The sequence below is a fragment of the Hydra vulgaris genome, chromosome 02 (assembly GCF_038396675.1).
Source record: "Hydra vulgaris chromosome 02, alternate assembly HydraT2T_AEP".
Classification (NCBI taxonomy): Eukaryota; Metazoa; Cnidaria; class Hydrozoa; order Anthoathecata; family Hydridae; genus Hydra; species Hydra vulgaris.
In genome coordinates this window covers 55,860,936-55,875,001 of record NC_088921.1, presented here as the reverse complement: position 1 = coordinate 55,875,001, position 14,066 = coordinate 55,860,936, and the positions used below count along the sequence as shown (strand labels likewise).

The 14,066-nt window shown below is 25.7% G+C and overlaps 2 protein-coding genes across 2 annotated transcripts in view; both read left to right on the top strand.

Annotated features, from left to right (window-relative positions):
- The first annotated feature begins 4,641 nt into the window (after positions 1-4,641).
- Positions 4,642-6,107, top strand: LOC100210337 (KICSTOR subunit 2). Its single transcript, XM_065791431.1, has one exon. The coding sequence runs from the start codon at positions 4,704-4,706 to the stop codon at positions 6,027-6,029; it is 1,326 nt and encodes a 441-aa protein (XP_065647503.1). The 5' UTR covers positions 4,642-4,703; the 3' UTR covers positions 6,030-6,107.
- A 1,399-nt stretch (positions 6,108-7,506) lies between these two features.
- LOC100213901 (aminopeptidase Ey) overlaps positions 7,507-14,066 on the top strand; it is a 56,991-nt gene continuing 50,431 nt past the window's right edge. The window contains exons 1-7 of the mRNA XM_065791430.1: positions 7,507-7,962; positions 8,270-8,467; positions 8,576-8,761; positions 9,126-9,407; positions 12,592-12,778; positions 12,861-13,140; positions 13,890-14,010. Coding sequence (XP_065647502.1) covers positions 8,440-8,467; positions 8,576-8,761; positions 9,126-9,407; positions 12,592-12,778; positions 12,861-13,140; positions 13,890-14,010 — 1,084 coding nt within the window. The 5' untranslated portion in view covers positions 7,507-7,962; positions 8,270-8,439. The remainder of the gene's footprint in view (positions 7,963-8,269; positions 8,468-8,575; positions 8,762-9,125; positions 9,408-12,591; positions 12,779-12,860; positions 13,141-13,889; positions 14,011-14,066) is intronic.

Genomic DNA, 14,066 nt, shown 5'->3' with positions numbered 1-14,066 from the left:
TAAAGCCAGAAACCAACAAAATCTATTTACAATAAGCAAATTTCAACATTTTCAATACAATAGTAACATTATAGGTCAATGTAAAGCCAGTGAAATTAACAATAGTATTGTCAATGCATACTTTTAAGATGAGAAAAAATTTGCCTAAACGGAAAGATTCCAATAAAATCTGCTAAATTGGATGACTTAAGAAAGTGTATTAAGTATATCCCATATGATCATATTGACTCTTATAATGAACTACTGCAGTGGCCTACAGCAGAAAGCAACCCTGACTAGACAGAATATTCAGGAAAATGATTAAGCATAACTAATAAAATTGCAGCAATAGACCCTTTATACCTTATATATTTTGTTAAAATGTGTACAAACTTCATAAATATACTCTTTGTGAAGATTTATTGCTGTTTAAGACATCATTTTCTATAACCAAAAATTAAAATCATGATAAAATAAACAGTAATTATTTGTTAAATGTTAAAAGGGCTGAAGTCCTCAGTGTTAATTGGTTTATAGCTTCTTTAAAAATAAATATTAAAAAATATATGTTTGCTTTTGGGTTGAAAAACATTGTCCCCTTCGGGAAAAAAAAATTGGGCAGTTGGCGAAAATTTGCTGGGGAGTGGGTGGGGATGTGGTGGTGTGGTGTGGTTTAAGTGGTGTGGTTTTTAGTTTTCTGAAAGTTTACATTATTGGACCTTTTCCTCCCTTTTAACATTTGTCGATTCATGTGTTGATTTAAATAGTCAAATCTCTCTCATGTATATGTATGTATATATGTGTGTATATATATATATTATATATATACAGGGCGCGGCAGTGATATACAAACTAATTTTCAGCTAGGTTTTTTGATGTAAATAAAATACTTCTGCAATTTGTTTTTGTTAATTAATGTTCAATGACCATCTTAGATTTTAAGAAAATAGTAAATAAAACACATTTTAGTTAAAAGTTTTACAATGGAATACAAGAGGCAGTGATCAAGTAAATTTGTAGTGTGTAGGCATTTTTTGTGAAAAAAGCATTATTTGTCATAAAAGAAAAAACATGTGTATTTGTATATATATATATATATATATATATATATATATATATATATATATATATATATATATATATATATATTTGTATATATATATATATTTGTATATATATATATTTGCATATATATATATTTGTATATGTATATATATATATATATATATATATATATATATATATATATATATATATATATATATATATATATATATATATATATATATATATATATATATACAACCCTTGGAATTAAAGTGGGCATTAGGCAGTGTTGACCTAATTGTCAACTTGAAAGTGTTTGAGGTCAGCAAAAAATTGCCGACCTCATTTCTATGTTTTATGGTAAGACCTTTGTATCAAATAATTTTTGCCAACTTGATGCCGACCTCTAAAAGATTGAAGTCGGCAAATTATTGCCTCATTTTTCCTAATTCCGAGGGTTGTATGTATATATATATATATATATATATATATATATATATATATATATATATATATATATATATATATATATATATATATATATATATATATATATATATATATATATATATGCACATATTAGGGTTGTTCAAAAAATATGAAATTGCTAAAAATCTTGATGACCAAAACTTTTCTACTAGATATTACCCCTGTGATGACTAGTGTAAAATTTTATTTTTCTAGAACAACTGTAGCATTCTAACACCCTAACCCCTCTCTTCCTTGAGGCATGTAAAGTTTTCTTATGTTATACATATATCTTGTAGCTTTTAAATCACCAAAGCAAATTCTTTCATTTACAAAAATTTTTTTGATGCCAATATACTATTCTGAAGAACTTTTATTAAACAAATCAAAATGCAGAAGCAATATTAAAAAAACTCTTTCTTTGCATACAAATTCCCAAAATTCTGTTACATAAAGTAAAAATAATATAAAGTTGATACAATCTTAGTAATTTCTTAATATAATGTTTTTATTCTGACAACTATATCCTGAAGAAATTGCTTAAATATTGTTTCTTTCTTAAATTCACCACAAAAATTTAAATGTTGTTCTATAAACTAAAAATTTTATTGTCATTCTTCATTGTTATCATGCGAATCTTTGCTTAGTAATCATTGCAATTCCTCCCTCTGTTATTTGTTCACAGAAGGTTCTGAACACATTTCTTGACTTTATAAAAGCACTGGTTTTTTTCCCCATCAATCTGGTGATTACAAGAGCCATGTTAAATCAATATTTTAGAAGCTTACAAAGAGTTGCAGATACTGGTTAATCAAAAGAAGTCAAACTACTGTTCTTTGCTTGCATTTATGTTTTTGGTAGTCTCAGTATGACTGGCTTTCTAAGTTAGAATGTTGAAGTTTTGTTTGTTTTCAAAAGCTTTTGAGCATTGGCAAGTTTTGTCTTTAATGGTGTTTATGAAGAGAAGAGTGCCAATGGTATCATTTTTCCAACTAAAGTACCAGGTATGAACTCCAATGGCATTTGAAGCACTTCCAACCTCTTAATCAATTTGATCATTGAAAATTGAGGTTTTTCAGAATTTTTTAAATATTCTTAGAGAATGTTCTAGTATCTTCCATAACTTTCCACAATATTTTTGCCATCAAGAACATTTCTAGAGTATTTTGGAATCCTGTTTAGAATCTTACAGAACATTTTGGATCTTTCCTTCTTCCAATATGTTTTCAATATCGTATATTTTTAGGTGCCTTAATGATAAGCCGAAAGGCGTTAAAGTTTTGCTAAATATATATATATATATATATATATATATATATATATATATATAATATATATATATATATATATATATATATATATATATATATACATATATATATATATACATGTATATATATATATATATACATATATATATATACATGTATATATATATGTATATTTATATATATATATATATACATGTATATATATATGTACGTGTATAATATATATATATATATATATATATATATATATATATATATATATATATATATATATATATATATACATGTATATATATATATGTACATGTATAATATATATATATATATATACATGTATATATATATGTACATGTATAATATATATATATATATATATATATATATATATATATATATATATATATATATATATATATATATATATATATATATATATATATATATATATATATATATATAACTGCTGACTAAGGTCAGCAGTTTTTGCCAACCTTGTTTCTATGTTGTGAAACCTTTGTGTTCAAAATTTTGTGCTTACCTTTTGCTGACCAAAAATAGTTCTTTGGGCCATTATATATATAAATATATATATGTATTTATATATATATATATATATATTTATATATATATATATATATATATATATGTATATATATATATATATATATATATATATATATATATATATATATATATATATATATATATATATATATATATATATATATATATATATATATATATATATATGTATATATATATGTATAAAAAAAACTGTACCAGGTTGACCTTCTTTTAAAGACTTTTTTTTCCAAAATGTTTAGGGACCCATTAAATAATAATCGGTATAGAGACACCCCGAAAACAAATTTTTATATTAAAATCTTTTAAAATCCTAAAAGTTTTAACACAAAATCTAGCTAATGCAAGTGTTACTATTTGCATTGCCTATTTTCATTTTAATAAGCAATATCATTAAAGTTTTTTCTGGGCACCAGAAACCTTTTTTTTGAAATTTGCAGAAACTAGAACTTCCAGAGCATTGAGTTTTGATAAAACTTGCAAAAACTCAGAAAAACAGGGAAAGTTATAAACATCAAACTTACACCTCTCAGTAAAATATATTACATATCTTAATCTAATATATTAATAAAATAGTAATTTGAAAATAACTACAGGTAACTTAACATTGGGAAAAAGTTCAGGAAAAAGAAAGTTTTAATTTTATATATTTTTCTTATATCTCACCATTATTAACATCCCATCATGCCACAATGCCAACATTCTATGTATAAGAAAGAACTGATGTTTCTCAAATGTTTAATTCATACTTAGATAAATAGAATTTAAAAAAAAGTTACTGTTTTTTTAAAAATATTTGAAAATCCAATTAAGGTATGGAATATCAAGTTAAGCTATTGAATATCTACTTTATTAAATCAATATTTTTAAGTAAATCAAGTGGTTTGTAGATGTATGCAGTTATTTCAGTATGAGATTGTTTCAGTATGAGGTTGTTTCAGTATGAGGTTATTTCAGTATGAGGTTGTTTCAGTATGAGGTTGTTTCAGTATGAGGTTGTTTCAGTATGAGGTTGTTTCAGTATGAGGTTGTTTCAGTATGAAGTTATTTCAGTATGAGGATGTTTCAGTAGGAGGTTGTTTCAGTATGAGGTTATTTCAGTATGAGGTTGTTTCAGTATGAGGTTGTTTTAGTATGAAGTTGTTTCAGTATGTTGTTGTTTCAGTATGTTGTTGTTTCAGTATGTTGTTGTTTCAGTATGTTGTTGTTTCAGTATAAGGTTGTTTCAGTATGAGGTTGTTTCAGTTACTTTTGTTTGTAGCTGTTACATTATGTGATTCTTTCTGTATGTTGAAATTTGTTACAAATTATTTAAGTATTGTTATTTTAGCTAAAGAAAAAATAATTTAACATATAATGGAATTTTCTTTAAAGCCTATCCCAAGAGAGCGTGCATTGCTAGAGACGTTCTTTTGTACATTGGCAAATTTTCATTTTGATCAGGCTCGAGAATCTATTGAAAGAGAAAAAGAAGAATCTAAGCATGAGCCAGAAACATTATATACTAATTTACTTTCTTGCTTAATACCTCTCCCTAATATTGAAAAAGGATATTTTATGATGCTATTTGTTGAGCGAAGATTATTGAGGCGTGAAACTATAAAACCTTTGTACTTAAATCTCTTGTCAGATTTGAAAAAACACGTTTGTGTTGATAATGAAGATGCACTTCATGGCATAGATGCAATTTCTTTTGACTTATCAAAACAACTTGTTCAGTTCATTAACGCACGTATTTGCATGATTGACTTTTATGAAAGTTTAGTGAGAACCAGTTGGAGCCATACTAAAGACAGAAAATTAATATCTATTGCAATTTCAGAAATAATTTCAAAATTTAACAAAGAGTTTCATCACCCAATGCTGGATCCTTTAAAAATAAGTTTTACAACAGAAGTTGATGTAGTGCAGTGCCTTATGCGTTTAGAAATCCAGCTAGCTGAATGGGATTTTTTTGAATCTTTTCTTTTACTCCGTGAATGTCACTCAAAGATAAATTCCTGGTTTGTGGTTTCTACAACATCAGACCTTCGTGAGCAATTATTTTTTAATAAAAACTTTTTTCGCAAGAAAAATGTAGAATTACCTTTTCTGTATGAGTGGCTTAATAGATTTTATGAACTGCTTATTTCAAAGTTTGCCTTTTATTTCCATACTACATTGAGTTCTCACATTTTGCAGCAGGAGAAAAAGACTCTGTTAAGTCGATTAAGTGTTGATTATGTTACAAAGTTGACAGATTTCCAGAAAAAGTCAGGTGCGTTCTGTATATCTCTTGTCCTTGATGCTAGTAAAAAAGCAAGCACTTATTGTGGTCACGGTTATCATTTACCCTCAACAATACGATCACCACCAACTGGTATGAACTCATACCCTAGTGTTTTAAATATACCTGATGTTAACATAAAAGAACATTGGCCAAATATAATTTCTATGATAAATGATAACAGCATGACACTTAATGTTACAGACAAAATAGTTCATGTTTATGACTCAATGCTTCAAAGTTCTTATTTTCTAATCAAAGTGGATTTACTTATGACTTTGGTTGTGACCTACAATACAAAAAAAAAAGAGAAAGACAGTTATGTAACTAGTATACTCTCTGAAATACGTTCACAGTTGGACCTTGATAAACTTTATTTAATGCTAAAAAACCAGCAAAAGTCTTTTAATCAATAGCTAATACAAACTAAAACAATATTTAATAATAAAAACTAAAAAAATATTTAATAATAAAAAGGTAATAATTAGAGAAAATTTGTTTTTATTTTCTAGTTTTATATTTTTTACAGTTTTGTATTTTTCTAGTTTTTTCTTCTTTTTTCTCACATCTAAATAACTATTCATTTAAATAATTATCCATCTAAATAATTATCCATCTAAATAATTATCCATCTAAATAATTATTCGCCTAGATAAATAATATCTAGGGAATTATCCATCTAGATAAATGCATATAAAGAATAAAGCTATGTAAAGAGTAAAAAAATATTCAGAATTAGAAATCTTATAAATTTTGGAATCATGCTTTACACAATTAAAATTTAACCAACAAAATTTTAGCCAAATAATGTAAATTTTGAGTAAAGATAAATTTCATACTATTTTCACTAAAGTATTCTCAAGAAGAAAATTTTGTAACATATTCTTGTATATCTATACTCTAATAAATCATTAAGAAAAATTTGACCCATTTTATTGTCTAACTCATGTGAAAAATTTAGCTAGAGTTTGTTTATTGTTATTATTTTTTAGAATTTTAGGAATTTTAGGGATACAATTTACAGTTTAGTAATACAAATTATAAAATAGGAATAGAGTTACAAATTGGAAGTTAATTTACAAAAAAGAAGAAAATATATTTTTTTTTAATTTGAAGAATTCTTTAACTTGATTGATAAGAAAAAATTAGTTAAAAGTTGGTTGTTTTCTTTGATGGAATAACTTCATACTTTAAAACTAGTTTTTTTTTTTACTGTATGCTGCTGATTTTTGTGATATTAGGCAAATAAATCATTTAAAACCATTTTTTAAATGATGTCATAATTTTCAAGTTTATAATTATATATATAAATATAGTATAAATTTTGGGGAAAATTTTTGTGAGATAGGTAGGTAGCAAAAAGAAAAAAACAGCAGAGGGATTATGAGATAGAAAAAAAGGTAAAAGGAATATAGAAGTTTGATTAAAAAAAAAATGTAAATTAAAGAAAGATGAAAAGTAGGTAAGAAGGTAGGTTGAAGGTAGATTAAAGAGGAAGGTAGATTGAAGGTAAATTGAAGTTTAAGGTAGATTGAAGGTGAAGGTAGATTAAAGTTTAAGGTAAATTGAAGTTTAAGGTAGATTGAAGGTGAAGGTAGATTAAAGTTTAAGGTAAATTGAAGTTTAAGGTAGATTGAAGATGAAGGTAGATTGAAGGTGAAGGTTGATTGAAGGTAGATTAAAGATAAAAAGTACATTAAAAGAAGTAAGTAGATCAAAGGTAGAAAATAGGTAGAAGAATGTTTGAAAGTAGAGAGAATCACATAAGTTTAGTACTAAATAAAATGATTATTATGGGTAATATAAAAGTATAAAAATGATGGTGGTTGTTATGGTGATATTGAGGATAAGTAGAAAGAAAATGTAGAAATGTAAATGTAAATAGAAATGTAGAAATGTAAATGTAGAAAGAAAAAAGATACGTCAATCTCTTGCAAAAGTTGAGAACCAGTTAAATATTTTTTAAGTAAACCCATAATTTATTGAAAATGACATACACAAATAACACTAGGCTAAGACTTAATTTATGTTATATACATATACATGTATGTATATAACATAAATTAAATCTTAGCTTTGTGTATGTCATTTTCAATAAACTATGGATTTACCTAAAAAATACTAAACTTATTCTAAACTTTTGCAAGAGACTGTAGTACATAGAAGGCAAAGAAAGAATTGTGCAGAAACACAGTAGTTTACTTATAAATTAGTTGAAAAGCTGATGATGGATACTCACATGATGGTGATGAAGATGAGCCAATAAAGATGACAAAAAATGATAACTTATTGATTGATTGGCATGGTGATGTATTGAGTGCTAAAGATGCTGGAACAATAAAAAAAAAGGTTTAAATGTTTTTTTTTTGTTTTTTTTCAAATTTTTTTTTTTTTTCAAATATTTTTTTTTGTTTAGGTTTTTTTTATTTGTTTTTATTTTATTAAAAATTTTTTTTTTGTTACTAGAATTTTATTAATAAATTTAATAATTAAAATGTTAGCAAAGTAATTTTTACTTTTTTTGATGGTTTTGAAGACAATATATTTAAAGTATGTTGATTTAAAAAGTTTTTCATTGGTGTTTGTTTTTATATGTTTAAGTGTTTGCCAAACTGATCCATTCATTTTTGTTGTATTAATCTGTCATTTATCTTAGCTCTGTCACCTTGTCACATGCACGTATTATTTTACATTAAAAAAAATAAAGCAGCTGACTGGTGCAGCCAATATTTTCATTTGATTGTCTTGTCTTCAATTTTACTATAATTTAAAAAAGGTTTTTATATGCATTCAACTTGAAAACACTTTAAAAAAAATTACTTAAGAATGTTAAATGAAGGATACAGTTCAAGTGGTAAAATTAATTTTTATGTTCTTTGTTAATCTTTACATTTTATGTTCTTTAGTAATTTTTATATTTGATTGATGTTTATTTTATAACTGTTTAAAAACTTTAATTTAGAAATAAAAATGGGAGAAATGGAAGTTATTGAACCTTCAAAAAAAGAATCAATTGGAAACTCTCGTGTGTTGTGCATTTCCATTATATTTTTAGTGATTTTAGTTGGTGCATGCTTGATTGTTTGGTTTGTTTCTACTGATCGAGCAAAAAAACTGGCTGAAGTTGAGTTTCAAAAATGGAAGCAAGGTTTTTGAAAACTATTTTATAAGTCATAAAAAGTTTCATATTTCTGAAACTTTACAATTTGTTCTAAACATTTATTTATTATCATTATTTTTTATTTATTTAGAATTTTCAAAGTAAGAATTATAGTTTTGTGTTTAATACTTAGTTGCCATGGCTGACATATTCTAAACTATGTTGGTTAAATGAAGCAGTAAAACATATATAATGATGGATATATTTTGTTAGTGCTGTTACAGTAATGCTTAGTTTGTATTAGAAGTGTATTCTGAATTTTTATTATATTCAAGTATTTTTATTAATATTCAAAAGCGGTTTTTTCATATATGGTATAAGTTTACACATTGATATCCTTTTAAAATTTTAGAACAATCTGCAACTACCTCCCCTACCTCTTCTTTTTCTTCATTATCCCCAACATCATTATTGTCAACAACTTCTCAACCAATTTGCACTGACCAATGGTGTAAGGTACGGTTACCAGACTCAATTATTCCATACCATTATAATTTAAAGATTGAAGCATATCCACCTTCTTTGGGTTATCAAGGAGTTCAAGTAGCATTCCTTAATATTACACAACCTACAGACGTAGTTCTTTTTCATATAAAACTGATAGAAGTTATCAATGTTTCAATTAATGAAGTTGGTATGTTTTTTTTACTAGTTTTATAAACTTTTGTTTTATTAATAAATTAGTTTAATTTATGCAGCATTACAACATTGTTTTGTTTAATTTTGTTTTTGTTGAAAAACACAACTGTGACTTAGTATCACAAAATTATAGTGCAAAAATTATATTTAAATCTGTTTAAACAAAAATAAATAAATACTAAATCTCAGATTAAACAGCCAGAAAATAAATCCAGTTACCTCTATTAAATAACTTAAAAATCAAAATAAATCCAGTCAGAATTGACTGGATTAAAATAGTCTATTTTGATTCCAAGTTATTATTAAATAACTTGGAATCAAAATAATTTTAATCTTTTACATTGCATCACTCTCATCTCAGATATGGTTGTCAAGTTTTGGGACAATCTAAGCAACTTGCTTTTTTAAGACTCATTTCCAAAATAAAGTTCTAAAATTAATATATTTCCTACATGCTAATTTAAACTCAACATACTCTATTTTTTATCTAAAGTTCTTAAATTGTGTGACCTTAATTTTCCCCTTTACTTTGTTCTGCATTTCTTTGATGTTGGAATGTATGAGATGTTATCTTTAACCCTGTTTCACTAATATAACATTTGCCTAAATTATTATTAGTGCTCTAATTTATTGACACCAGAATATGAATTAACTGGTAGTGTAGATTTATTTTTATAACTAAGTAGATTTGAGAGAATTTTTAAAGATTTAAACACTGGTGCGTATCCTGGTTTTTTAAATATCCTTCTTAACTTAATTTTGATTCAAGAGTAAAGGCATTTTGGAGAGGCTAAGAAATATTGCTTTTTTGTGAGAGCTTTTTTGTTTGCTAAAACTTTCTATTGTAGACTTTACTAGTTTGTCCAGATTTTTTTCTCATTTTTTACAAATACATCAATAAAAAATGACAACTCATCATCAATAGTGTTTATTGTACACAAATGTATTGCTCTATGGACAAACCAATAAAGATACAATTAATAATTTTAGGGTCATGGGATGAATTCGGTTTAATTTAAACATTTGTGATTGCATTTTTGCAATGTATTTTAAAACTATATGTGCCTGTTTTGTTGTTAGTAACCGAAACATTAAGATAGTTTAATGTATTGGTTAAGTCAGCAGATGCTATTGTTTATTGAATACTTTTATGCAGTTTATTAAGTAGATCTAAAAATTTTTGCACATCTTCTACCGGGAGCCTTAAATGTATGTAATTAACATATCTTTTAAATTATTTCTTGGCAACCACGCCATAAGAGCTAAGGCAATTGGTCCAGAGTTTATTTAGCTCATAAATATCGTTTTCATAAATGGAATAACAATGAGTTTGAGTTTATATATTTCAGAAATCAACTATATGTATTACATTTGTATATTTTGATGAGAAAGTGCTACACCAGGCACTTCCATTCCGAAAGAAAAGACACTTGTGTGTCTGATCTTTCGTCTATATTGAATTTCAGTTTGTAAACACTATCTTTGAACGAGTTGACTGATGGTGGCTTTTATGGTGTCTAAAGGTAATGTATTCCATACATCTGTGATGCAAATTAATTTCATCATAGATGTATGGAATACGTTACTTTTAATCTAATCATTAGTAAAGAAATTGAATCTTTCTTTGCAGTTTTTTACCATTTGACATTCAAGTCAAAGATAATGTCCAGGGAAATTGCGTAGACTAGACAATGAGAAAGACAAAGTTCTAAAAGAAACCTGATATAAAGCTCTGGTTGTTTCTTGATCTTTCAACTAATGTAATGATTGCTTCTTAAATTAGGACTGAATGGTACAAAATAATGGCATCAAGGGAGACCTGAGTATTATTCTCGTAATTTGTTTATTAAATTACAAGAATGATATAATTAACTATTTCCAATAATCTTGCTGTATCTACAAACTGCTGAGAATTACTTCATATAAGCACAGTTGTATAGCAATACTTGAGTAGATATTTTTTTATTCATTTTTTGTAAAATCCCCTAGTTTATTTAGTGGTTTGAACTCTGTGAAGAATTTGAATAGTTGGGTCATAATTTAACTTTTTTTATCTACTGTGTTCTTTAATTTTTTCTAGACCTCGATTTTGCTCAATTTGTATCCAGACCCTTTGTCAAAGGCAATCAAATATTCATTTCTTTCTAATTTTGTCTTAATTTAAAATTAAAAGAGGTCCTCCTTTGTTCATTGTTAAGGTTACTTTTAACTGGCTTGGCCACTTTTAAAATTGTTTAAACTTTTAGTCTTATTTTAACTCCCTCAGTCTACTTCTTAATATATTGCAATTTTAAGGTACATTCAGTAACTGATATGTCTGAATAAGGTATTGATTTTGGTGTTGGAACAAAGTTAGGTCCCAGATCAAATAATTTTTTGTGATGTATAGGAATTTAATTAACTAAATTAGGTGTTACCTCACTAATATTTCTTCTGTTTGTTGTTGTTGACAATGATACCATTATTGTGTAGTTCTTTCATATTTTTATTATTAATCATTCATACTTATCCTTCAATTTTTCTCTAGATTTTATCAATGTATTTTCATAGGATTTTTCAATTATAGATGTAATTGTTTTAATATCGTCAGAGTTGTCAACAATTGCTCGTATTTGTTCTTCACAAAACTTAGCTTAATATCTTTTTTGAAAATTTTTCAAGCGTCATTCTTTATACAGTATAATAGGTTGTATTTATACTTTTCGTTTAAAGTTTACTGGACATCTTAGTCATAATAATTTTGGAAGTAATTTGGAAGTATGATGATGTTTTAAACATCGTTGTAAAAGTACTCACTGATTTTTCAATTTTTCAATTGTTTTCTTTAAGTTTCTCAACATTTTTTGTGCCTTTGTAAATGCTATTAATATGTTTGGCTTCAATGTAAATATTAAATGTTTGGCTTCAATGTAAATTTTAAATGTTTGACTTCAATGTAAATTTTAAATGTTGACATATTCAAAAAAGTTTACAAGTTAAATAAAACTTCTTTTTATTGAATTTATTTGTTAAAAATATTATTTTTGTGATATTTTGAGGAAATATTGAGTATACTATATACGTTTTATAATCACTACTATTGTTCCCACTTGTATTATTATAGCTATTATTATTACTATTATTATTATTATTATTATTATTATTATTATTATTGAATTTGACAGGTGTTTATATTTTAGGTTCCACTAAACCATTTATTATTATGAAACATTTTGCATTTCCTCAAAACGAATATTATGTAGTACAATTTGAAAGTAAAATACCTGCTGGAAATTATCAACTTGAAATACATTTTAAATCAAATATCTCAGATAGTTTGACTGGATTCTATAAAAGTTTTCATGACAGAGAAAAAAATGACAGCAGGTTCTTGTTTTAAATAATTTAAGTAATTGATTGGCTTAGAATTATTTAGTTGCTAAATTTTATATTTTAATTTTTAAACTAGTGTGCTGTTTACTACAAAATTTCAACCAACAGATGCACGTAAAGCTTTTCCATGTCTTGATGAACCAAGCCTCAAAGCAACTTTTAATATAGAAATTATTCATCCACAAAACTATCACGCTCGCTCCAATATGCCAGGCTATTCTGTTCATTTAGCAAATAATAAAACAAGTACAAAGTTTAACCAAACTGTTAGAATGTCCACATACTTAGTTTGCTTTGTTGTGTCACAGTTTGAGATGAAATATTCAGGTATTGCTGGAAAAGATAAAACATTTGAGGTTAGAGCTTTTCAAACTTTCTTTTTTCCTTTTTTTTCAAACTGCTTTTTTTATTGTTATAATTATAAGTTGTTTTATATAATAATTGCAAGCTGTTTTATATGATAATTACTAATCAAATAGAATTTTTTTTGTGTGGAAAATCATCTGAAGGTTGAGTATTTGACATTTTTAAGTATGGTTGGTGTCAGCAATAGTTTCATTACACATTTTTAACTTGATAATGAAATATCGGATTTTTCTTTGTTGCACTTAATGTTGGTTGAGTTTTTCTTTTACTAAGTGATTTACCTTTACTATATACTTTTTACATTTCTAAAAATTTATTTTATTGTTTAAAGAAAAATATTGTTTAAAATAAATACTACAGATAATAGAACGTAGGCTTAAGACAAAATAATGTAGAATCAAGGTAATAGTACTCAGACTCAACCTGTTGTGTATGTTATGTAGGCTTAAGTTAATATAGAATAGACTTGAGGAAAAATTTAAACTCAGGTAAGGTAAACTTATGTAGACTTAAGGTAATATTATGTAGACCTAGATTAGTATTAAATCAACTTATCAATTCAACTTATCAATTTTAACATTTAAAAACTTAGTATCAATTTAACTCAAGTTTATATGTTTAGGACTTGAGAAAACATCTTGTAATGAAATCATAGTTTTAAAATCAATTTAACATTGGTTATCTGTAGTTTTTACTGAATTTAGATGAATATGTTTATGTTTTAATAATTTCTATTCAGATTGCTATTTGGAGTCGACCTGAACTTGTCAATTCAACAGAGTATGCATTTAATATAAGTGTTAACACAATGAACTTCTTAGAGGAGTTTTTAAATGTTAGGTATCCAATGCCAAAGCTAGGTAAGGATGCTTGTTTTGTAATTTTTTTTTAGATTTATTTATTTTTTTGTTTTTTA

Coding starts and splice junctions, on each gene's coding strand:
- LOC100210337 (XM_065791431.1), top strand. CDS start 4,704: ATGGAATTTTCTTTAAAGCCTATCCCAAGAGAGCGTGCATTGCTAGAG.